Raw genomic sequence first — 24,642 nt, 5'->3', positions numbered from 1 at the left:
CGAAGCCTCTTTGTGTAAGAAGTTGAGTCCAATATTGGCATCATCCCACAATCATTATTTTTTTACTTATTCATTTTATCCTCATCACATTTCATCGCGTTGAAGGACAAGATTTGGTCTGACGTTTGGATTTCTTGAGGCGCTGCGTCTGTTCCTCGAGAATCTTCACCGCCTCGATATTCGCGAAAGTGATCCGAATGCTCTCGTTTCCCAGTCCCTTTTCATCGATCTCTTTTGCTAGAGTTTCAAAGCCGTCAGCGCTCCGGAGTAGACGATGCAGCAGCAGGCTTCGGAAAGTTAGAAACTCTTCGAGTGCGAGCGAATCATTTGCGGAGTGAGAAAAGCGTGAGAAAGTTTGAGGGCTCGCGCAGGACGGAATCCGGAAACGGGAAAGAGCACCATTTTTTTGGGACGATGACAACGCCATCAGGAAACGACGATGAACGCTTTAGGGATTAAAAGTGTTTTTGAAAATTGGATACCGTTGCAGTTTTGCCGAGGATCAGTCCGTTCGACTTTGGTGAACAGCCAATTTACGCAGGCCAAGCAGCCCAATTAGCGTGTATGGTAACAGTCGGTGATACCCCAATAACGATCGGTTGGACCCTCGACGGGAAAACGATACCACCGTTGTTGGAGCACAGTATTGCAAAGCTTGGTCCACGAACGAGTATACTTTTGATTGAGCCTGCGACACCACGACACTCCGGAACGTACGCTTGCGTCGCTAAGAATCCTTCAGGATCGACTACCCACGAAGCGACCCTGAGCGTTCACGGTTAGGGCCCAAAACTTATCACTCGGAAACGTTGTTTTTGTTTGTTTCGTCATCAAATTCGCTCGATAAGTTGGTTCGAAAGGGTTTTTAAAAAGGAGCAGAACTGATGGGGGTTTTGTTTATTTGTGACGCATCGAGAATGAACCATTGTGAAGCGCAATTGTACGCGAATTGAGTGATGCTACTGTTGACAGTTTTTTTGAGGGATCGGACATTGTGGAAAAGTGCGTTTGCGCGTGCGTGTGCTTTCGTAACGTTAACCCACATATTTTTATTTTCTTTCGAAAGCTTCTTGCATCAACCTACATTATTAAACGTTAAATGAAGCCTCGTTTTTAAGCCCACAGCAGCATCAGCGACGTTGCTAAGAATTCTATGTACATACAACCATCTTTACGTTAATCACGCGGTACGAATGAGCCCCTCGAGACGCCGGAACGTGAACAAGCTTACTGGGATTGCGTACTGTTCTTTTAAAACTCATTACATCAAACATATCGCAGGGTACATTGACGCTCCTTCCGAAATTATGCTCTTTTTGGACTTTGTACTTTCGAAAAGCAGTCGAAAAGTTCCTCCAACTGAAAAACACACGATTTATCAATTTTTGGCCTTTTTTCTTCATCGAGATGAAAAATTTTACATGAACATTTATTCATATTCGAAAATTGAGCGTCGACTGAGCCGGCGACAGTGAAAAATAATTCGATTCAAATGATAAGCCTGCACGCGAATGAACGCTACTTCGGTGTCTACACAGTCCAATCGAGTTTCCAGTTTCGGTTGAACGAGTCGTGTATAAATGAAGCTAAGAACGTGTTTCGCTGACTGACTGGCTGGCTGCTACCATGCTGACGCTTAATAAAAACAACCCCTCAGCGCATCCGTCAGCCCGACGCCCCTCGAATCAATTTTCACCCTTTTACTTTGGAGCTGAATGCATCTGTGAAGCAACTTTTGTACTCTTCTATTTTATCTGTCATTATTTCTATCCACCTACAAAAATTCTCATCACTCACTGATACATCCACGCCACAATATCACTCGAGAATTCAGTGTGATAACCTTATGAAGATTTATTAATTAGTCGACAAACGGTATGAAAAAAAATTCATGAAATTCCCATCAGAAAAACAGAGGATCGATTTTTTTTACTTTCCCTTCGAATTTCCACTCGGAATCGAGGAAAAAATCATCTCAACTCGAATATTCGCTCTTCCGGTCGGAGGTGAAGGAGCCTCTCTTCGTTATTCCTGCTGGAAAAAATCCGGCAGCCAAAGTTTTTATATTCGAAGAAGAAAATTCAATTTTTCCACTAACAGTTAACTGATTTAGCAGTTTTTATTTGTGTGAGCGAGATTTACACTCGAAGGATTGAGGGGCTGGGAGATTCAAGTGAAATTTAGTCCAGGATGAAATTTTATCAGTAGTTAGTGCTTAAAGTACGTGACATTTTGAGCAGGAAGTCCGTTGGATCGGAGCGAGCCGACCGACGATGAACATTGGGATTTATCTAGCCTCGTCGTCAGTCGTTTCCTCCTCATCGAGCCACCATCGCGATGGTGCGTGGTCTCGTCCATTTCGTTGAAATAGAAAAATGAAAGTGAGCACCGATTTAGAGAATATTTCAAAAGTCGTTCTCACACTATTCAGGATAGATCGAGAATTCGATTCTGAGAAAAAAACGTTATTGGGCACTTTTTTCTCCGATGCTCCGTTCTCGAGATACGAAAAGAATTAGGCACTGGCCAATCCGGTTCGCCGCTGAATAGGAATGGGCGTGGCGCCTGGACTCGCTGGATTGGTCGTCACTGTTCATCGAATATCTGAAGAACGACGAACCCCAGAAAAAAGTTGTTCAGGACATTTCGTTTCAGAATTTCACCATCTAATCGCCCTGTGAATCGCAGCCACGGTGTTCCACGCTAGAATATATTCGATGGTTTATCGCGTGTGACAAGACGGAAAAATCGTATTAAATTGTCGTAAAATCATCGTCGATTCGCGTTTTCGTTGATCGTTTTTAATGTAAAGTAAATAATCACGGAGTCGATTTACCTCGCCTCCAAATCCTCGCCGTTCTAATTTTTTATCCACGAAAAAGAAAACCAACGAAAAACAAATATTGGCCATTGGGATTCCTCACTCCCGAAATCCACTGTCATCGCCAAATACCTCACCTCGACCCCACATACCCGCCCTTTTTACGCCTTTAAACCCTCACACGTCTCATCTTTTCGTTTCGTAGATTACCTGTCGTAACGATAATTCGTAGTATGACGCATGCAATGTTTAAAACAATTTTTTTTTTTTTTTTTTTTATTATTTTCTTTTCTTAGTGGGTAAACACAAAAAAGTATTTTATTGTGATGGAGCATGAAGAACGTGGAGTGTGCTACAGGAGTACTAATGAATAACGAGAGACATTGACGCGATGGAGCAGTGAATTTACAGTTATCAAAATGAATAATAATAAATTGATTTTCAGCTTGGATAATTCTCTGTCAAATTCACGTTTGAATTTCGAAAAATTTTGTTGCTTTTTGCAATTTTTTCCTAACGAGACTAAATTTAAGTGCATTTTCTGCGATCGTTTATGAACTTTTTTTCGTGACTATTTCTAAGGGAACAAATAATCAACTAAAAATCATTCGCACCCGAAGCTCCGAGCGAAATTGTATACGAGCTTCGAGTCCCTTGCGTACTCCAAGCATTTCCGCTTGCATTTCGTTATCGATCACGCGCTCTTTCATTCATCAAGAAACATTCGGAATCTTGGTACTCACTAATTTTCCTTAATGTAGCACTCTTCTTTCTCTCCCTCTGTCTCATTACGTGCATGCTGGTAGTGAATTTTAGCGAGAGTACAACGCTTTGTATGTGCATGGGACAAGCGAAATGAGAAAATTGTGCCTCGATCGTCGAACCGAAATGTCAATCGAAGTCGAAGCAATTTTATGATTAAACATTGTTTTTATTTCTTTTTGCGGTTAATAATTTTTTTTCCTCGTTTTTTAATCTTCTTTGGACTTTGACGAATCTGGAAATTGAGAATAGTTTTTTGAGTCCTTTTTGTAAAATCAAATCACGTTAACATTAAAATTGAATTTCGAAGTTAATATAATCGACCCAGTTGCATTCATGGATTGACGAAATGGTTCGGGGATCGTAGTCCGACTCGGTGTTACCTCACAACTCCTTGCTCGGAGGACAGAAATTGCTGAATGGGGAACACGGTCTCGGAAAAGCATCGCATTAATATTTCTCTCTCTCTCTCTCTCTCTCTCTCTCTCTCTCTCTCTCTCGGTAGTGATTTTCCACCTGGGAAAACGATGAACGTGCAACTAACTCAATTTATTCTGCAACAGTGCCTCCACGCTGGATTCTCGAGCCCACCGACAAAGCATTTGCCCAAGGTTCGGATGCTCGAGTGGAGTGTAAAGCCGACGGTTTCCCCAAGCCTCAGGTCACGTGGAAAAGAGCTGCTGGTACGTTCGAAATTCTCAGTTCACTTTTTTCATTCCAACTCAGAATTTTTTACGATTTTTGAGGATGCTCGTTTTCACGATATTCCGAGGTCGATTTTCATCCTCGCCTATCACTTTTCAATAGTTTTTCCATTGTCTGATGATCGATTACGAAAAAAAATTGCGATCAATCCGGACAAAAGTTACATTAAGAAATTGGGGTTTTTAAGGGGACACACCGGGCGATTACACCGACTTGAAACTCAACAATCCTGACATAAGCGTCGAGGATGGCACTCTCTCGATAAACAACATCCAGAAGACGAACGAGGGTTATTATCTGTGTGAAGCTGTCAACGGAATCGGTTCCGGATTGTCTGCAGTCATTCTCATCTCCGTTCAAGGTAGGATCGTCAGTTTAATGAGTAAAAATGTGAAAGTTCGTTGAATTTGTATTTTCAAGTTTATTTTCCAATTTTTCATCCATTTTATCGTTTTAATCACTTCGTTTCTCCATTTTCATAGCACCACCGCATTTCGAGATTAAATTACGTAACCAAACCGCTCGTCGTGGCGAACCGGCTGTACTGCAATGCGAAGCGCAGGGCGAAAAACCCATTGGAATCCTGTGGAACATGAACAACAAGCGATTGGACCCGAAGAGCGATTCCCGGTACACGATCCGCGAAGAAATCCTCGCTAATGGTGTTCTGGCAGATTTGAGCATCAAACGAACCGAACGCAGCGATTCTGCACTCTTTACTTGTGTCGCGACCAATGCTTTTGGCAGTGACGATACCAGCATCAACATGATCGTTCAAGGTACCTTTACAATTTCAGCGGTGAATAAATTTCATTAAAGAATAAAAAGCTCCAATGAGACTCGAGATTCCCTGAGTGTGTCAAAGACGTTATCCCAAAGTGGAAGGTGCCGCAGCTTTTTTTTTCTCCGTTGCACGAACGATGGGATAGCAAGGAATCGGTCGAAAGCCATTCGAAGAGGCTGGGAAGGCGGAGCCTGCAGCCCCGTTTTCTTTTTCCCAAAAAAGGATTTTTTCATTCATAACATGAGGATTTTCAGCTAAAGATTCAAGAATTCTTCGTTTTTTTCGACGGAATCGTATTCCAAGGATGTTGACACGTTGTCAATAAATAATCGTTGAAATTGGTTTTTCCACTGATAAATGTACATAAAGACTGACGATTTCAAAACGCCATTCGATTTTTCAGAGGTTCCGGAAGTTCCTTACGGTTTGAAAGTACTCGACAAATCCGGACGTTCGGTTCAGCTTTCCTGGGCAGCACCTTACGATGGCAACAGCCCGATAAAACGATACGTCATTGAGTACAAGATCAGCAAGGGTTCGTGGGAAACTGATATCGATCGAGTCCTCGTGCCCGGGTCTCTGCAAAACGTCGCTGGAGTTTTTAATCTTCGTCCTGCAACAACTTACCACTTACGTATCGTGGCTGAAAACGAAATTGGCACCTCCGATCCATCCGATACCGTGACTATTATCACCGCTGAAGAGGCTCCTTCGGGTCCACCAAGCTCTGTTCGCGTCGATGCTTTGGATCAACATACCCTTAAGGTATGAAAGCACTCGATGCCAAAAACCAATTTTTTCTCGAATTTTTATTTTCGAGTTCTTGTGACCGGAATGAATTGTATTGAGGATTTTTTAAACGTCAAATTGTGTCGATTCAAGCAAAATACTTTGGACTACCTTTGGCTCTGATAATTCGTATTTTTAATAAGCCTTCAAAAAATGTTTTTCCATTTTTTGAGCAGTACTTTCCGCCCTTGCTAATAATTGCATTGAATGACAAATAAATTAGGTCACATGGAAGCCTCCCCCACGCGAAGACTGGAACGGCGAGATTCTCGGCTACTACGTCGGCTACAGACTATCCTCATCCGAAAAGCCATACATGTTCGAAACCGTTGAATTCTCGAAGGAAGATGGAAAGGAACATCATCTCCAGATTACGAACCTCAAGACATACACACAGTACAGCGTCGTCGTTCAGGCTTTCAACAAAGTCGGTTCCGGACCCATGAGCGAAGAACGAAGACAACACACCGCTGAAGGAGTCCCTGAACAACCACCGCACGACACAACTTGCACTACTTTGACCTCCCAAACTATTCGAGTCTCTTGGGTTTCTCCGCCACTAACTGCTGCCAACGGTGTCATAACTGGCTACAAAGTAAAATGAAGAATTCATTTTTTTCGAGATATTTAACAAAAGAATTAATTCAAGTTGTGCATGAGGGAGAAAAATTCTTAATTTTCATTATTTTTCCATTGAAGTAAAAAAAACGTTGCCTAAACACAAATTTTTCATTGATTTATTGATAATTTCAGGTGATTTATGGACCCTCGGAATCCTGGTACGACGAGAATACGAAAGACACAAAAATCACATCATCCAGTGAAACGATATTGCATGGATTGAAAAAATACACGAACTACAGTATGCAAGTTCTGGCATTCACTTCCGGTGGCGATGGAGTCAAGTCGGCACCGATTCATTGTCAAACGGAACAGGATGGTGAATATCGAAAGAGTTTTTAATTTTACTTTTTTTTAACGTTACCGCAGTAAGAGCAGAAGTTTTACATTCGCTTGGCGAAAAATGACAGCAGATTTTTACACTAATTTTAAATATTCTACAGCTCCGGAAGCCCCCATCGCCGTCAAAGCACTCGTCACCTCTGCTGAATCAATTCTCATCTCTTGGCGTCCACCGACCCAGCCAAATGGCGTTATTTCACAATATACCGTTTACACGAAAGCCGATGGAACCGAAGAAGCAACGAGCGCTAAAGTACCGCCGAATCAATTGACTTACGAAGCTCTGGGACTCGACAAACAAAAGAGATACGATTTCTGGGTTACGGCAAGTACCAACATCGGGGAAGGTGAACCCTCGAAGATTGTCGCATCTGCTCCCAATATTCGAGGTGATTAATAAATCTTGTTAACGATAAGTCGAGAAAAAGGTCTCCAAATCATGAATTGATCGATAAATTCACAACTCTCCGCCGTTTATTTAAATTTCAAACTGATTTTTTATGAAAGAATGAAAAATATTGTTAGACAAATCGAAGACAGAATTTTCTCAATATCCTTGAACGTTCAACAGTTCCCGCCAAGATTGCATCGTTCGACGACAAATTCACTGCCACGTACAAAGAGGACGTAAAGCTGCCTTGTTTAGCGGTCGGAGTCCCAGCACCGGAAGTAGTATGGAAATTCCGCGATGTGAAGCTTCAGTTGAATGACAGACTGAGACAATTATCGGAAGGTTCCCTCTTTATCAAAGAAGTCGATCGCGCTGATGCCGGAGAATATTCTTGCTACGTTGAAAATTCATTTGGTCATGATACAGTAACTCACCAGCTCGTTGTTCACGGTGAGACAACAATTATTTAACGCAGAAACTCATTTTACCACTCGATACGCTTCAAGCAAGCCAATTCATTAGAGTTTATCGATAGTTTTATTACAAAGTCAGATTATTAATCGTGCACATCTTAGAAGCCCATGAGCCAATCGTGCCTGATTGGGGAAGCTCCTCATTTACGGATGTGGAACAAAACTGATAAAAAATCATACCGAATTCCACAGGGTGCTTTACGAATATTCTCATTGTCAGAACTAAACTGCTCGAATCAGACAACAGTCACCCAAGCATTTCCTTCAACAAATTTTGTTCATTCGAATTGTAAAGTTCTTGAATTTGTTTTTCAAATTTACCTACCAACCTCAGGGAATTTACTTCTGGAGTTTTCCTTTAGAAAATTTAGTGCTCCACAAAATGAGTCTCAGCTCCCCTTGCTTTACTTCCAACCCTTTTGGCAGTATGTGTAATCAAAGGGTTTTTGTCAAATTCACAAGCACTCAATTAAAATTCGATTTGGAAATGAAGATCACGTGCGATTATGCATTGTGAAAATCGTTTATTCTCCGGAACAAGTAGCTTTCCCAAATAGTTGCATTCCATTATATCATTGGTCATCATAAATCGATCGTAATCGATCGATATATTTCGATGAAGGTTTTTAATGATTCTAAAATATTTCGGTGCCTTCCAAATTTATATGTACCGCTCGTAGCGCGATATAAGGTACGTTTCCGTGAATCGGAACGAAAAACGCGGATCTAACCGTGTCTTTACTAATTGTAACTAACGATATGTATTTTTTTTATTTTTCTTTCTCTCTCTCTCTCTCTCTCTCTTTTCTTTCTTTCTTTTTCCTTCATCCTTCAGCTCCTCCGCATTCACCCCAAGTAACGCTCACTGCAACGACGACGAATTCGTTGACGATGAAATTGAGGCCTCACTCTACCGATACCGCGCCCATCCACGGATACACCATTCATTACAAACCCGAATTTGGAGACTGGGAAACAATGCAAATCAATTCTACCACCCAAAAGTATACTCTTGAGAATTTATGGTGTGGCTCCAGATATCAAATTTACGTCACTGCTTACAATGGGTGAGTCGAATGTTGGCACATTTTTTCAACATGTTTTCTTGAAAGTTTTTGAAAACTTCATTGAAAAATACGATTTTTCATCAATTTCCATTTGAAACTTGCATTTTGCAAAGACATTCGTATTCGTTTAAAAATATCTTTCAAATGGTTCTTCAATTAAAGGAGAAAGTTTTAAAAAATATTCAAATTTATACAGAATTGGAACCGGCGACCCATCGGACATCTTGAACACACGAACCAAAGGCTCCAAGCCAATAATCCCGGAAGCGGCAAGATTCATCGAAGTGTCAACGGAGAGCATTACCCTGCATTTGAGCGCATGGGCCGATGGAGGTTGCCCGATGCTGTACTTTGTTGTCGAAAATAAGAAAAAGTAAGAAGAAGCACACTAAAAAAGGAAAAACATGTCAAAATCGTAAAAATTGCTGCAAGTAAAACTATATCAAAATAAAATGGAAAACTATTTTTATTTTATTCCACAAAATAAAGATACTGAGAAGATACGATAACAAAAATTCGCATCGTTAAATGTGGTTGTTGCGTTTGATTTTTTGTTTTGTAGGCATCAACAGGAATGGAACCAAGTTTCAAACAACGTGAAGCCAACTGGTAATTTCGTCGTGATGGATTTGGACCCTGCGACTTGGTACCACCTCCGAGTGACTGCTCACAACAACGCCGGTTTCGCGGTCGCTGAATACGAATTTGCAACTCTTACCGTAACAGGGGGTAAGCACGAGATTCGAAAGAACGAAGAAAAAACGAAAAGAGAGCGAAAACAAAAGGGAAAAAAATGAAAAGTGACCGTGGTCCATTCCGCGTGATTACACCGGTTCAGTCGGTGGTCAATGGTGCCTGGAACGTAGTTTTTTCATTTCCAATTCTAAAAATTATTGTTTATTATTTTACTTAAATTCACCAAAAAAATTAGTTAGAATTTTTTTTACAACCTAAGTTTTTTGTGTTCCAGGCACGATTGCACCAGCACGTGAACTGGATGCAAATGGTGGTGGTAGCAACGACGAGGATCCAATGAAAATATTCATGGCTAATTTGAATTTGGTTGTGCCGGTGGTTGCCGCGATCCTCGTATTAATTGTCGCTGTTATCGTAATTTGCGTACTTCGAGGAAAGGGCCACGGCGCTGGGGACAAAGGTGTGTAACAAAAGTAACGTTGAAATTTTTTTGTTCTTGCGTCCTTCTCGTCGTCCCTCGTCTTTTTCCTTTTTTCCTCTCCCCTTTCTTTTGTTCCGCCGTTTTTGCCTTTTCCCCTCGCTTCCTTTTCTCCTGGTAAAAATTCCTACGAAAAGGCACAATCGCACCGCCCGTTCGTAACGGCGGACAGGACAACACCGACGTCAGACGTTATTTCCCATGGTTACCGAACTGGCTCGACGTAAACGTTGTTGTACCGGTCGGTGCTACGGTCGTCGTTATTATCGTTGGCATTGTCGTCATTTGTGTTGCACTCTCAAGACGCACTCGAGGCCCGGAACAGACCCGGCTCCGAGGTATCTCATCAGCCGACGAGAAATATTACGAGGGACAATGTATAAAAACCTTTTTTTTATTATTCATTACACTATTTTTAAGTAAACGCTTGGTGGTCAGTGGTCATGGTGAAAGAAAAGACATTTTACAGCTCGAAAATTTTATAAATTTCATGAATTTCAATCGTTCGTTTGTAAACCAAAGTTTTAAACGATATTCAATATTTTTTAAAGCAAAAACATGTTCCGATCGTTTAACTTTCACTATTTCCACCACCGCCACAGGCCAGAATAAAAAATAAAATATTTCCTCGTAAATTGCCTTGGCACACAAAGATCATTCTGTTCCTGGAACAGCTCGAAATGTCTCTTGCACAGTCGACGGCCGAATTTACAATAAAAAAAGGAGTTTCGACCTTTGCGTTAATAGAAAATAATCTCTGTATGAATGTTACTTAACTTTAAGATGAAAAATCGAATTCGAACCTTCTCCTCGGCTCAAAATGACCTTTGTATTAATAGAACATTATAAAACGAGCCAAAAATCAGTTTTGCCTTTTGTATATGCGCAGCATGACCATTGTCTGATCTCTGATTATTGTCCGGACGATCTCAAATCCAGTATTAATGTACGAAAACTCCCAAAAGATCTTAAATAACTTGAAAAATCTTGAACTTGTCTCCAACAACTGTAAATCCTTTCGTCAGAAGCCACATTGGCAATCAGAGATTCTTCATCGGTCACCCAGAGTCGCAAAAATTGTAAATTTTCTCAAAGAATATTGTCTAAAAGCCCGAGTGTTATTTCCAACGTTTTCAGATGACGTAGTGTATCAACAAACTGGAGTCGGTGGTGCAACATTGGACAAACGTCGACCGGATCTTCGTGACGAATTGGGTTACATTGCACCCCCAAATAGGAAGCTTCCACCGGTACCAGGCTCGAACTACAACACTTGTGATCGTATCAAGCGAGGTACAGTTATAAGTAAGCCACCCTTGCCAACAAATCCAAATTTTAGATCAACCGTTGTTTTTTTATATTCTTTATCATTTATTCATACAAACGTCTATAGATGTCGCATCGGCACGTCCATTTATCGTTTTCTTTTCTCTATATAAATCCCAAATGAAAACACACAGTACATTGGCCAAGGTCAGGCGTCGATTTTCCGAGGAGCCCCGCAGCTCAGCCTCGTTGATTGACTTTGGAAGCATTTAATCATCTCTTATCGGTCCCTCGAGAATTTTTCGCCCGCGTGACCTTGGACCAACGTTGAGAAAACACACCATTGACGAAATGAACCACAGCGCATGAAAACAAAGTGAATTACCCACAGTCTCGCCTTCATTGTCATCATCTTCACTCGTGAGCGTACAATCACAGAGGCAACTTGTTATCTCACTCTCGATTTAGTGCCTAGGTGCTTCGTCACCAATTTTATATTTCCTTTGCCATATTTACAACACACATCAATATTTGTTACATATTTCTTTGATTTTTTGTCGTTGAACGACCTTTACGGCAGTTTGGTGGCTATTTTAATTTTGTTTTCGTTCAGCTTGGCGCAACCCGATGCGCGTACCGAGTCCAAGTTTCGAATTTTATGATATTCCTCGAGGTAAAGACGAAAGAAAATTCAACTTGAGTTGCATAAAAGCACTCCAAATTTTTTGTCTACAATCCTCAGTGTGGTGACTTGGAATTCGAAGAAAAAAAAGCGAAAAAAAAACGAAAAAACAAATTGCAATGAAGTGTTTTCCCCAGCAAGGAAATGAGCTGGAAAATTTGGCGAAACGAGAAACAATAAAATCCATTTGGATAAGAGGATTGGTTGGCTTGATAGGCGCAAGCGGGTTAGCGACGGTCGTTGTGTAGCGTATGTTTGACAGGTGGAACAGGCTCGTTTAGGAGTCACTCGACGTGGGACCCACGGAGGCACATGTACGAGGAATTGTCACACTGTGCGCCAAACAGAAGATGTCCGCCTCCCCCACGTATGGGCAGTACTGATGCGCTGTCTCACAGAGGTTGGTAAAACGAGTGTTAACACGTGTCACCATTATGAGACCCTCGGGGATCGATCTTTGTCCATGGGATCATCATTTCATTAGGCTCTCTTCCTCAGTTTCTCCATCTATTTATTCAAATTAACAAATAACTTGTATGCGAACGATTGGTGGTTGTACATAAATGTATGATAAACTGTGACCCGCGAATATCAGAATGAAAACGAAAAGTTGGCACAGAGTTGAGCAAAAGTGCTTTTAACGAGTCATTTTATGAGGATTTTCAAAAAATACGTTGGATTTTGATTTTTTTAAATTTCGAATCGATACTTCATGCAATTCCGAAACTAAAAGTTCTTACAAGTTTTTCTCTCCGACCCACCATTCTTGGGATATCAATGAAATCGTTCGAGTGGTGAGTCGTGGGCGGGACGAGCGCTGACCCCGCCCCATTCCTTGTACTGTCACGTTCGATTGGCCGCCACTCATTTTCATTGATATCCGAGCAACACTGCGTCGTGGGAAAAAGTGCATAAGAACTTTTCTCTTCGAAATTTGATAACCTTTTGACCAGTCAAGGATTTGTATCAGTTTTCACGTTTTAAGGGCTTCTCCGGATGAATTTGCTATAAATTTTCAATAATCCCTTCGTTGAGCGAATGTTTTTGGACTTTTGTCATGATTTTATTAATTCCACTTTGATATTCGAAGGTCAACTAACAAATTTAACTGTTAAAATGAAAGTTTAAGAACGTGTACAAAGCTGGTGAAGAACAATTGGCGTTTTAATTTTTATCTGTTCGACCAAACGGACGATTGAGAAATAAAAATCGCGAATAAAGTTTTCAGCTTTCCTGTATCCGATACAATCTCATTCGATACAAAAAATTCCGTCGATTTTCGTAAACTGCAACCTTAAACTAGAAAATTGTAAAAGAACATTTTCAAAAGTACTGCTAGAGGCCTCTTTGCACCGAGTCGTAATAGGAGCCGATACAACACGACGAGTCGTAAGTTCTCCAAGTTCGCCGGTTGTTACAAAAGTTTATGTCGCACGTTTGCATGCAAACTTATATTTGCTACATCATTCAACGACAAAATTTATACAAATTCTCACGAATCATCTTCATCGTTATTCCACACCCCAACCGATAAACACTTACACACCTCACTTATTTTTACACGAAATTTTCGTTGATCAAAGTAGAATGAATCCTTCGAGGTGGGTATTTTACGAAGAAAATAGTTTCCAATTACTAAACTTTACTGACATTGTTAGGAAATAGTTTTTCTATCTGATCGATGCACTTGGTGCATGGGAGCACGGTTCGGGGGTCCGCCTTTGAAGCACGGTGAAAACTTCATCGAATAGTGCGATTAAAAAATTCGATTTTATCGAGAAAAAGTTTCTAATTTCGTGGGATTTCGATGAATTTCAATTTCTGCCTCAACCCACTTGATAACGTCGTCGAACAATGAATTGTGCTCCAAAGGATTAAACAGGCATCGGAGAACATTTGAAATGTCTGTACATAACATAAAATACATGATTTTTGCACCAATCATTAAACCCATAGCGATAGAACCTCTGCTAGTAGGAACAAGAAATAAATATTCATACGAGTAGCGATGATTCTGTAACAGTGTCTACCCGTCGTGATAAATTGATTTCAGGCATGGAGGATGAGATCTGCCCGTACGCGACATTCCACCTTCTTGGTTTCCGCGAAGAAATGGACCCGAGCAAAGCAATGCAGTTCCAAACGTTCCCCCATCCTGGTAACGGCCACTCAGGCACGATGGGACCACCGGCTGGTCACCCAACCAACGCCTCGGCCCACAGTCGTTCCGGATCTCAATCAATGGTGAAGGAAAAGAAAAAATGAATTTCCGTCGAATTATATTATGTAAAAAACTGTAAAAACGTCAATATTAATCAATTGCTTTGACGTTGAAAAAGGGAAAATTCTGATTTACAAGATTTTTCAAATTGACCTTGAAATGACCTCAACACAATGTTACAGCCACGACAAAACGGCCGATACTCGCGAGTCCCCTCACAGGGTGGCAACCAGAACGTTTTCTCACCGGAATACGACGACCCAGCAAATTGTGCACCGGAGGAGGATCAGTATGGATCGCAGTACGGTCAGTACGGAGCTCCTTACGATCATTACGGATCTCGTGGCTCGGTTGGTCGTCGCAGCGTAGGATCAGCCCGCAATCTCCCGATGTCCGGATCCCCTGAGCCTCCACCACCTCCGCCAAGGAATCACGACCAGAACAACTCGAGTTTCAACGACAGCAAAGAGAGCAATGAGATCAGCGAGGCCGAGTGCGACCGCGATCAACTCCAGATGAACCGCAACTATGGTGGTCAGTATTAGCTACGATAAACATTCGAAGAACGTATTAATCTCATCCTTGTATGTTGGTGAACACTTTCGACCCCGAATCTCGACGACACCGAGCCCAAAACGAGAAAAAAATGGAGCCTAGTGCTGTGAACTCTTTGTAACCATTTGTTTTTCAGTCCATCTTCGTTTCGGATGAACAATTGGCTAATTATCTTTTGTATATTACAGCTTTTCAGTTTAGGAGGCAAAAAATGATTTACCATTCGCTGATAAATTAACGTGTCTGTTGCAGCTTCGATATGGGATTTTTCAGACTACTTCATTTTTATTAAAAATACTTCCTTTTTACTTTTGTCTTTTGTCTATTGTTACATAGCTTCCGTCAATCGCATGTCGTACTCGTTTTATTTCACTGCCGTAGCTTTGTCACATATTCCCCTCGAATTTGGTTTCTGTTACAATTTTTCTATCATTTCGAGTCCACGAAACCGATCTTGCTTCAAAATAAACGAATGATCAAAAATTTAACTAACCAATCCATTCATTCTTTCGTCAATTCTTACGTTGTTACCGTTGGGTCAATCTTACTCCCAAAGAAAGTATTATTTTCGCCAGGATTATAGATAACGTTTTAACTTTCATTTTCGATGATTTCCCAAACTCCAAGGTCAATATGAGTTAAAAATTTTTGTTCACATCAAAAGTACTTTATAACTCCGCCGATTTAGCGAGTTTTCAAATAATATTCAAAGGGAGTATTTTCAAGGGGATGCTTCAAGAGAAATACAAAAAGTTGAGAAATGCTTTCTCTTCCGATGCTTTGGGTGAAACGAATGAACCCTGCAAATACTTTTTCTTTCAACTTTGCTGTAATTTAAAGTTTTTTTACTTTATCGTTCGATTTTGTCGATAGGATTGTTGCTCGTAAAAGTGACAAAGACAGTAAAATTGAAGAACGCGATTATAAAGAAAGCTGCAAATTTGATGATTTTTTTTGACCCAGAAAACTGCTTAAAATTGCATGTTCCATGTGTGTGTTTTATGTTGTCATATTTTATGTTGTTGTGTCGTTGTTTCTGTTGAGTTTATCGTCGTTGTAGTAGTTAATCGTTGTGTCAATCGGTCCGTGTGTTTTTTCTATTTCAGTTAATGCTCGCAGCAAGGACGGCATGACCACCGAGGAGATGCGCAAGCTCATTGAGAGGTCAGTAGCTCGCGTGTCGGATAAACTCTCTAATTCCAAGGAGGTCGTTTTTTTAATGGAATACATTATTTTTACGTCAATTAAATCGCCTCCGTTTTTGGCTTACTCGAGATTAAACTTGCTCTAATTGTCTTCAATTTAGACATTTAATCGTGCATCAAATTTCGACGATTGCTTCACGTCGCGTCAGGTCGCTTTTCCAGTGAGAACAAAATATTGATTAACCCTGGATTACGAACCTTGGGTCGTTTGCCCCGGGCCAGAACGTAATTTTGCGATTAAATTCATTTTTCTTCGATCATTCAAAAAATGTCTTCAAATTTTATGAACCTTCAATGTCCAAGGGTCAAAAAAGACCCATGATAGTAACCTGGGGTTGAAAAATTACTGAAAAATAGAAAGAAAAAAAAATGTAAAAAAACTTGACAGGGAAGTGATTTAACGCGACAAATTCGACGCAGCTACTCTTTTCATAGAACTTTTTCTACAATCCTCTACTGACTAATCATTTCGTTAAATGAATCACTTATTAACAACTTGTTTCCCAATCGTTGATTCTCCTTTGTTGGATTATCGAAATATAATTCAATGCTGGAAGCGAATTAACGATTATTGAACAAATGGCTTCTCACGAACTTGTTCACAGACGCCACTAACATGTATCGTGAACTTTTTTACTGTTCCATGACTCTTTGCTCAGGAAGCCGTAAGTCAGTCAACTGTCTTTAACCTTAAGGGCACTTTCCGACATTTCGAACAACGCTCAGATGCAAAAAAGAGGAAAAACATTCATTTTTTTGTCTCACTGAGTGCATCAATGATCAATAGAACTTTATTGAATCAAAATATTTCCAAATTCCTCACGATGTCGTCGGAACGTTCCCTCGAATGAAAGCTCTCACAATTATAAACCCTTAACACGAATTCAGCTAAATGATGTTGAAATAACGCAAATTGATCCAAGTGTTTCGTCGCATCGCCATCGTTTCATCGCCATCATGAAAACGTAACATTCGAGCGAAAGTATACAGCATTTTCATGCATGCGAACAATCGCTTTGTTTCAATAATCGCTTGTGCGTGTGCGTGCGCGTGTGCGTGTCTGTGACTAATTATTTTGTGGAGCAAGCTTATTGTAGAAACAAATTAACGAACGCGGTGTCGCTGACGCTGGTTTATTTAATTTCTCGTTTTATAATATAATTTGCAGATTCGACACATTCGAATTCAAAGTGCTTGACCTTGAAATAATGTCAGTAGCTTCGACGATTTCCAAATTCCCTTGGAACACGAAGAAGTGAATTTCCAACTGTTTTTTTAATGTCAAAGTTCGTCATTCAGTGAAGACTCACTCGGAAATGATCTGAAAGGAATTTTAATCTAGCAGGCTCATCGAGTCACGAAATTCTCAAGAGAAAAGTCCTTTTCCATTTTCTCCTACGATCGAGCCTTCGCGAGATATTTCGTGAATAAGTGGGAACCAATCCCGAGCGTCGATCGGAAGACGCGGGCGGGTCCAGCGTACAAGGTCATCGCTGCATCCTATCCGCTGCGATTACTCATTATCTCGGCGACGGTTGGTCGTGGAGAAAAACGGAAAAGGACTTTTTCCTTCAGAATTGCGTAAGCTGCTCAAGTGAACCCTTAAAACGATCGAAATCTCGTTCCAACAGCAAAATCGCTGCCACTCCTAATCTGTTTCTCCAATAAACATGAGAAATATTTTTCCATCAATTATTTTTCATCGTAGAAATGTAGATTCATTAACTGCTGATAACCATTCAACTGCTGGTGCTGGCGTTGTTGCTGTTCATCCTGCTGCCGAAGAAACTTCCCCGCTGCAAACCTCGCCCCCTGCCCCGGCCGCCACTTTTTCTTTCATTTTTCATCATCGACCCCGAAACAAGGAAATTTGACACTGGAACCTTTGCCCTCGTCACTTATCCAGCTTCACTCTTTTTTACACCGTTTATCTGTTCTTCCTCAAAAACGATCGTGAATAGGGTTCCAGTGTACTTAGATCCAAGCACATCCGTGCTAGTCTCTTTGCTGTACCACCGCCATGTTGTATTTTTATCGCACGTCAGTCTCACACGCTCCATCGTCGATTTTCACTATTTCTAATTACGACCTCCAGAAAAGTAGAAATGAAAACATTTCTGGCTCCCTGCTTCTGCCGTGTCGAACATTCAACTCAATTTTGAACACAAAAATAATTCATTTCTCAAATTTTAGATAAGAAATCATTAATTGAACCAGCAGCCTCCAATTTTCTCGCGAGAAAACCAGGCCCTGATGACACAATGTTCTATGCTTTCGTATTTCATTTTCTGGAATTTTTCAGTGATTTGTTTTGATCAATAATCACCAAATTGAGAGGAAAAATCTTATTTGCATATTTTCTGTCGAAATTGATCTTTCTCAATGAAAAATTCCCTTTCTTATCGATAGATTTCGAGCCTGTTGGCTCAAGGTAAAAACATTTGCCTGCCTTACCATCGATAAGTTGAAGTTTACCACTGACTTGCTAGACCGATAAGAAACACTTTTTTGGGTAAATTGCTTTTCAGGTCCACATTTAATAAATTTCAGAAAATGAAAAAGCATTGATCACTTGGTCGTTTGTTGAATTAAACTTTCTCGTTTTTTTAAAATAAAGTACAAATTCTACTCTTAAAAATGAGAATCACTCTCACTAAGATCTGCAAATTTTTTTTTCTTGAGTAAAAACTTTTTCGAGAGTCCGTTGTTCTTGAAAAAAACTATGATAATTTGATAATTTGAATTAAAAATTTTTCATAATCCGAAAGTTCACGACGAGTCAGCGTGTCTCGAGATTGTACAAGCCCACAATTGCTAACCGGAAAAGCCCAAAATTGCCAACCTTCCATGAAACTGGTGCGAATGATTCGCGAGGAGAAAATTAAAAGGGAACCGAAAAATTGTTACAGAAACGAAGCAACAGGGCGGCAAACCAGCTCCCCCCACAGCAATCACGGGGGACTCCTCACACCCTACGATACTGTGGCAGTGTAATCTGTAAATCGGTCATCAAGATGAACGCCGTTCGCCTCAAGGTCATCCCAGGACTATCGGCCTTTCTCGGGTTGGGCGAAATTCACAAGAAACTTGAAAAATCGTGTCAGCAAGGAACAAATGATAGGAAAACGAAACAGAAGATCTGCAAAAGAGTCAAAAGTACCCGAGAAAGAAAAAAAATAACAGGAAAGAAGTAGAAGGAAACGGGAAAGGTCGTACTACTCAACTAAATCTAAGCAACAAAACAAAATCCCAAATCCTTTCTCCTTCATTATTCCCTTTCGTCCAGTGCTCATGGCGTTGGCCCAATTGCAACGATTCGACATTTTCATTACTAATCTACATTTTCGTCATAGATAGTTATTCGATTATTATGTAAAATGTTCGTTTTTTTATGAATTTACGAACTATGCTTGAAACTAGATCGATACTCGAATACTCCGATTCATAATTCATTCGATTTTATGGATTTAAGCTCATTGAAAATCGTCTTCTGTACAAATTCGATTTCCCATTATCGGGGTTTACATATTTTTGGGAAACATTGCATTTGCTCATCAACCGAATAACGAATTTTTATCCATTTTTCGGAACGCGTTCTTAAACGAAAACTCAGAAAAATGCTTCTGTTCAATCGTTGGGAAATTGAGAAAAATTCTTTCGGAATCGTCGCTCCGAAAAATCCTTACGGACCGATTTAAAAAAGTTACTTGAAATAAGACATTGATTCTATTATCCTCAGCGATGGGACTTCGTCAGAGTGAACAAACGTTTCGAGGCATATTTTGAAGCGGAGGAGACCGAAATCCTTCGATCAAATTTGATTGATTCGATTAATCATGCTTAATCAATTGCGTTGAGAATATCGAAAAATTCCTTTTCTCCTTGAAAAAGTTATTTCCTTTTTTACAAATTAAACCGTTAAATTGTTGCTGTGGATGATGTTCCACTTAGAAATGTTTGTTTACTCTTCGGATTTACCGATCGTTGAAAGGGTAGAAAAAAAAGACTCAAATTTCTCAATTTCTCAATCGAATTCAGATAATTCGTGAACGAGTTTCCTTTTTTGTCAAAAAATCGAAAGTGACGATTCGAAATAATAGTAAGACGAGCATGAAAATTATTTTGGAAACTGTTTAGGTTTTTTCTTCAATTTACTGAAGTTAGATTAAGATTATCATCAGCATATGATAAAAAAATGATGAAACGAGTTGTAAATCGGGTGAATTAGTTGCTCGTTTATTGAGTCATGGTTGTGCCACCCTGTCGAAAAGTTCCATCGTCGAAGAAAACTCGTGATTTTGATGTTTTTTTAATGAATTCACACATTTAATTCTCGTAACGAAGGTTGTGCTGCCCGAAAAGTTGATTTTGTAGTTGGAAGAGTGAAGAAGAAAATTAGGGGCTGAAGGGAGATCGAATTCAGGCGAAACGACTTGGAAGGGAGGAATAAATAAAAATAAGTCAAAATTCATTCGAAGCGCAGTATCATTAACGGGGCAATAGGAAAACAAAAAAAATTCAGATAAAAAGTGAAATTTACGCTGTTGCGTTGAAAATCGAAAAGCTGCCAACCTGGAAAAAAACTATTTCCAGATCGTAATTTTTAAATCGAGCGAAAAATAGAGGTTTTAATAGGCGTTTTCGAACCGGTTGACTTTGTACTCCAGAATTACACGTTCAGCCGGAATTAAACTTAAAAAGTAAATTATCAAATATCGAATACACGTGAATGCACACGCAACAAATACTTTGGAACAAATTTATCTTTCGCATACGATTACAATCGTTCGTAACAATAATTTATTAACAAAATATTAAAATACTGGCGATATGAAAAAAAGGGGGAGGAAAAAACCGGATTACAATATTCCGTAATCATACAAACAGTAAAAAGTGCGCCGCGAAATTGTATACTTGTGTTTAAGGGTCAAAGTTACCCTCGGTTCGAGCAGCGAAAGGGCACGATTACTAAACCGCGAAATAATTATAAATGATTGTCATAAAATCGTGCTAATTTCACTAGTGATAACGATGATTCCGAGTTATTTTTCATTTTGCACAAAAATCGAAGGTTATATTATTCAACAAAATAATTGCGGGTAATTATTTCGTTGCGAAATAATTGTTAAACAAATTATTATTTTCATCAGCTCATACGCGGATTTGAGTAGTGTCGGAGATTGATATTATTCGTGAATGAACGTAGCTAGTTAATCGTCCTATTTAATAATTGCTATTGAATTCATATCCTCGCACAGGCTCAATGAAGATCAGAAAACAAAAATTAAGTAAAATGAATGGAAGTCTCCCTCAACGAGATTGAACGCATTTACTTTTTCAATTTAACCATTTTTACGTTTGCCAATACGTTTTTTCTCATAAATTTTAGCATCGCCATTTTGGTCTCCATTATTATTATTTTTATTGATAGAATCATTAGATTATCGTCAGTTTTGTTATTATTTCGACTACTAATTTAATGTTTATTAAGTCGTCGATTTAGATCGAGGGAGGGTTGAAAAGAAAAAAAAAGTGGTCGTACCATCGATTGGTAACGCGTAATTGTCGAGGTTTAGAATTAGGTAAGAGTGAAAGAGAGAGAGACGAGGGTGTGATGAATCGAATTTCGTTTCGATACGAAGAGGAAAAAACTTGGAATTATAATTTCGTCATTTTGTTTTCGTTTTCGTATACTTCAATGTTCGAACTTCGTGCTCTGTGATTAATGTGTGTAAGTCTATGTCATAATAATCGAGAAGAAAAATAGAAGAAAAGAAAAAAACAAAAATAGTTACGGGGTTGGAGATTCGAGAGTGAATCCAAACGACCAAGTATACGAGATTCGAATGCTGCTACGAGAGGCAAGGATAGTCGAATCCAATTGGCGAAACTCCCTGAATAGAACGGAGAGGAGAAAAAAACGAAGAACTGTCCCTCGTCTCGCACACAGCCATCCCCCGTGCGCACTTTACTCGTAATTTTGTGATTTATCTGAAATAATGAAGAATCTAGCAACCGATTATTTATAGCCACAGAGCGAAACACACACACACAAGAAACAAACAGGAAAAATAATAATACTATACCGTATACATATAAATATATTTACGTATGAATATATATACGGAAATCTGGAAAAGTCGTGTTGAAAATGGCGAGGATAGTTAGATTACGTGATCCCGAAGAGGAAAGTCCTCAGCCATTTTTCTCTACGAGCAACCGTTTGCGAAATATTCACGAATTCGTCAGAGTCGATCTCGCGCCAATGGGACGTGGCGTCATTTGGGCGTGTCGCGAGCGCTCCGCCCACAGACGCCACTATCAGCCGCGCCTCCGATTGGCCGGTACTCTCCTCATACGCTATCTTCCGAACGGTGCATCCTAGAGAAAAATGGAAAAGGACTTTTCGTCTCAGAATCCGAAGTTCTCTCAAGCCCGTGAACCTCGAGCTCGTCTTTCGAGAAATTCTGTACATCTATACATATATTAAGCGCTGCTAATTTCTCTCGTGTCTCGTGTAATGTTTTTCATAAGATCGTGCAGCCCAGAAATGAAAAAAAAAACACACACACACACAAAATATCTAGCTATGCCCTCCTAATATATAATATTAAATATTGTAATGACGAGTAATGATAATTAATAACGACTAGAAATATTATCTAAAACAGCTACACTGCTACTACTACTATAACTACTACTATTACTTGTACGAATAAACGTAAATAATATTGTATTAATTAGTAATTATAATAGTCATTTACGACTCAATATCACGTGATGCTTGGAAAGCTTTTCACTCTCGTTGTTATGTTCGATTTCTCCGTTCAATATTAATATCGTGATGACCATTGATCGTCCAGCAGGATTCTTCGATCTTGCGCCTGGACGTGTTCGAGTTTTGACCTCAAAACAAAACACAATTGTTCGAAATTTGTTTGGTTCGTGTTACTCTTCGTTCTTTCGGTATGAATTCATTCGAAATTCACTGATTATACGTCATTCGATTAGCTTTTTTTTTTGTTTCTGTTAAAAACAGAGCAAAATATTGAATCGTCAAGTGCAAGATCTGGTATTCCTGCTGTCGATTTATCGGCGCTAGAACTTTTACTCGTATTCGTAAAGTAATCAAATATATATATAAATATATATATCAGCGTAAATGCTTGCTTTTTTCGTCTACGAGGAATATTTTACAATAGATCCGTGGACCGATCGCTACATTATTGTCTCGACGATCTATTTCGTTTTATGGACGATCGCAGTCAACAATTATCCTCAATACCATAACACACACGCTTTTCAATATGGATATCCTCGTCGCGTGTCATTTGTAATCAATTGTGCCGTATTTCTGTACGCGAACGAGATGAAAAAAAAAAAACAAACAAATCGAGCGAATTTCTTCCTTTTCACCTGACTGCGATCCGGATTCACGTTTTTTACTGTCTATTCAGTGCCACTATACTTTATGTTTTTATACCAAAGTTGTAGTGTCTAACTTTACGTTGAATAAATAACATGTAAAAAAAAACAAGTGTTTTTCTTCCTCCGGTGACCGTGACGAACGAAACCATCGTCGATTCAAAAAATAAATAAAAATTCATCGAAATTGTTTATACCAAATTTAGCAGGAGTAAACAACATTTGAAATAAATTTTTTCACATTTTTCCACTGCTAACGAAACTCAAAACTGAATACTTTTTTGGAATTCACAAATCTTACGATTTGACGATATTTTCGCTGCATTTAAAAATCCCTCGGATTCACTATTTTTCATAGGAGCAAAAACATTGTTAAAATTAGTGGAAACGAGCCTATCGAAAGGAGTAGAAGAAACTCTACGAATGAAATTGACGAATAATTTGAAAATAATCCATCTTTCGAACCGTACAATCTTCAATAATATTTTGGTCCACGAGCGAATATTTGTGGCTGCTGTAAATGATTAAAAAATAGTGGAAAAATGACGTATTTGAAACCGAAAATTCGTGGGAGTCTAAAATATTATTTCATTCGATAATAATTTACGGTGTGAAATAAATATTTCATGGGCTTCTAAGCTCACAAATCACGAATCGCGAAGAATGTAGTTAGCGAATCCGGGGAAAAAGTGACACCTCCGAGGGAAGAAAATAAGGAAAAATGGTCTATCTGCGATGAAGGATAAAGGGGGATGTTATCGGGGCTTTATTTGAAATTTTGAAGCAATACATGTGTCGTTATCAATCATGATTTCCTCGAATGGAGGAGGGCACGTCATGCGCGTAGCGATATCGAGGAGAAGAACACACAAAATATTTTCTCTCCGCATCTCGAAGATGCGTTATTAAATATCGTTTATTATTTTCACTCATTTTTATTTCGGGTCAAAGATAATGGAATGACGTCACTCGAGAGGTCACTTACATGGGGGTAAGGCACACCAAGGCTTCACGCCATTGGCTCTTTTTCCGATCGAACCATGCGTACCCACGATATTAATATCATTGTTTTTCCATTTTATCATTATTATTAACATCTTCGTTACGATTACGGAGCTATTTGTGCGAGGTTTATAGGGTCGACGCAATATTTATCGTACGTAAAACTTTCGTAAGATTATGAGATTCATGAGAGCGAATCCTCGGTCAATCAACGCAATCGTAAAACATGTGAAACACGGAGATAAATTTCGACAATCATTTCGTCGTCCATTAGATTTTTTTCTACAAACTTGTTTTTTATTTTTCTCGTCAATTTATTCCTCGGTTTTTCGTCGTTTTTTTCAGCGTCGGTGGAAA

General features: G+C 39.5%; 1 protein-coding gene across 5 annotated transcripts in view; it reads left to right on the top strand.

The window, feature by feature from the left end:
* Dscam1 (Down syndrome cell adhesion molecule 1) overlaps positions 1–22,913 on the top strand; it is a 93,534-nt gene extending 70,621 nt beyond the window's left edge. For 4 of the 5 annotated variants that reach the window (XM_043413710.1, XM_043413708.1, XM_043413712.1 and 1 more), the window contains exons 12-30: positions 4,147–4,266; positions 4,476–4,649; positions 4,771–5,067; positions 5,476–5,837; positions 6,085–6,456; positions 6,615–6,801; positions 6,926–7,213; positions 7,396–7,665; positions 8,524–8,755; positions 8,952–9,128; positions 9,318–9,484; positions 10,067–10,306; positions 11,067–11,234; positions 12,140–12,277; positions 13,931–14,121; positions 14,281–14,632; positions 15,760–15,817; positions 16,518–16,523; positions 18,768–22,913. In XM_043413710.1, coding sequence (XP_043269645.1) covers positions 4,147–4,266; positions 4,476–4,649; positions 4,771–5,067; positions 5,476–5,837; positions 6,085–6,456; positions 6,615–6,801; positions 6,926–7,213; positions 7,396–7,665; positions 8,524–8,755; positions 8,952–9,128; positions 9,318–9,484; positions 10,067–10,306; positions 11,067–11,234; positions 12,140–12,277; positions 13,931–14,121; positions 14,281–14,632; positions 15,760–15,817; positions 16,518–16,523; positions 18,768–18,852 — 3,884 coding nt within the window. In that variant the 3' untranslated portion in view covers positions 18,853–22,913. Of the gene's footprint in view, positions 1–4,146; positions 4,267–4,475; positions 4,650–4,770; positions 5,068–5,475; positions 5,838–6,084; positions 6,457–6,614; positions 6,802–6,925; positions 7,214–7,395; positions 7,666–8,523; positions 8,756–8,951; positions 9,129–9,317; positions 9,485–9,725; positions 9,912–10,066; positions 10,307–11,066; positions 11,235–12,139; positions 12,278–13,930; positions 14,122–14,280; positions 14,633–15,759; positions 15,818–16,517; positions 16,524–18,767 lie in introns of all 5 variants that reach the window. The other variant, XM_043413713.1, reaches the window with a different exon arrangement.
* The last annotated feature ends 1,729 nt before the right edge of the window (positions 22,914–24,642 follow it).

This window comes from Venturia canescens, chromosome 3, assembly GCF_019457755.1.
Source record: "Venturia canescens isolate UGA chromosome 3, ASM1945775v1, whole genome shotgun sequence".
Classification (NCBI taxonomy): Eukaryota; Metazoa; Arthropoda; class Insecta; order Hymenoptera; family Ichneumonidae; genus Venturia; species Venturia canescens.
This window is presented reverse-complemented; position numbering and strand designations above follow the sequence as displayed.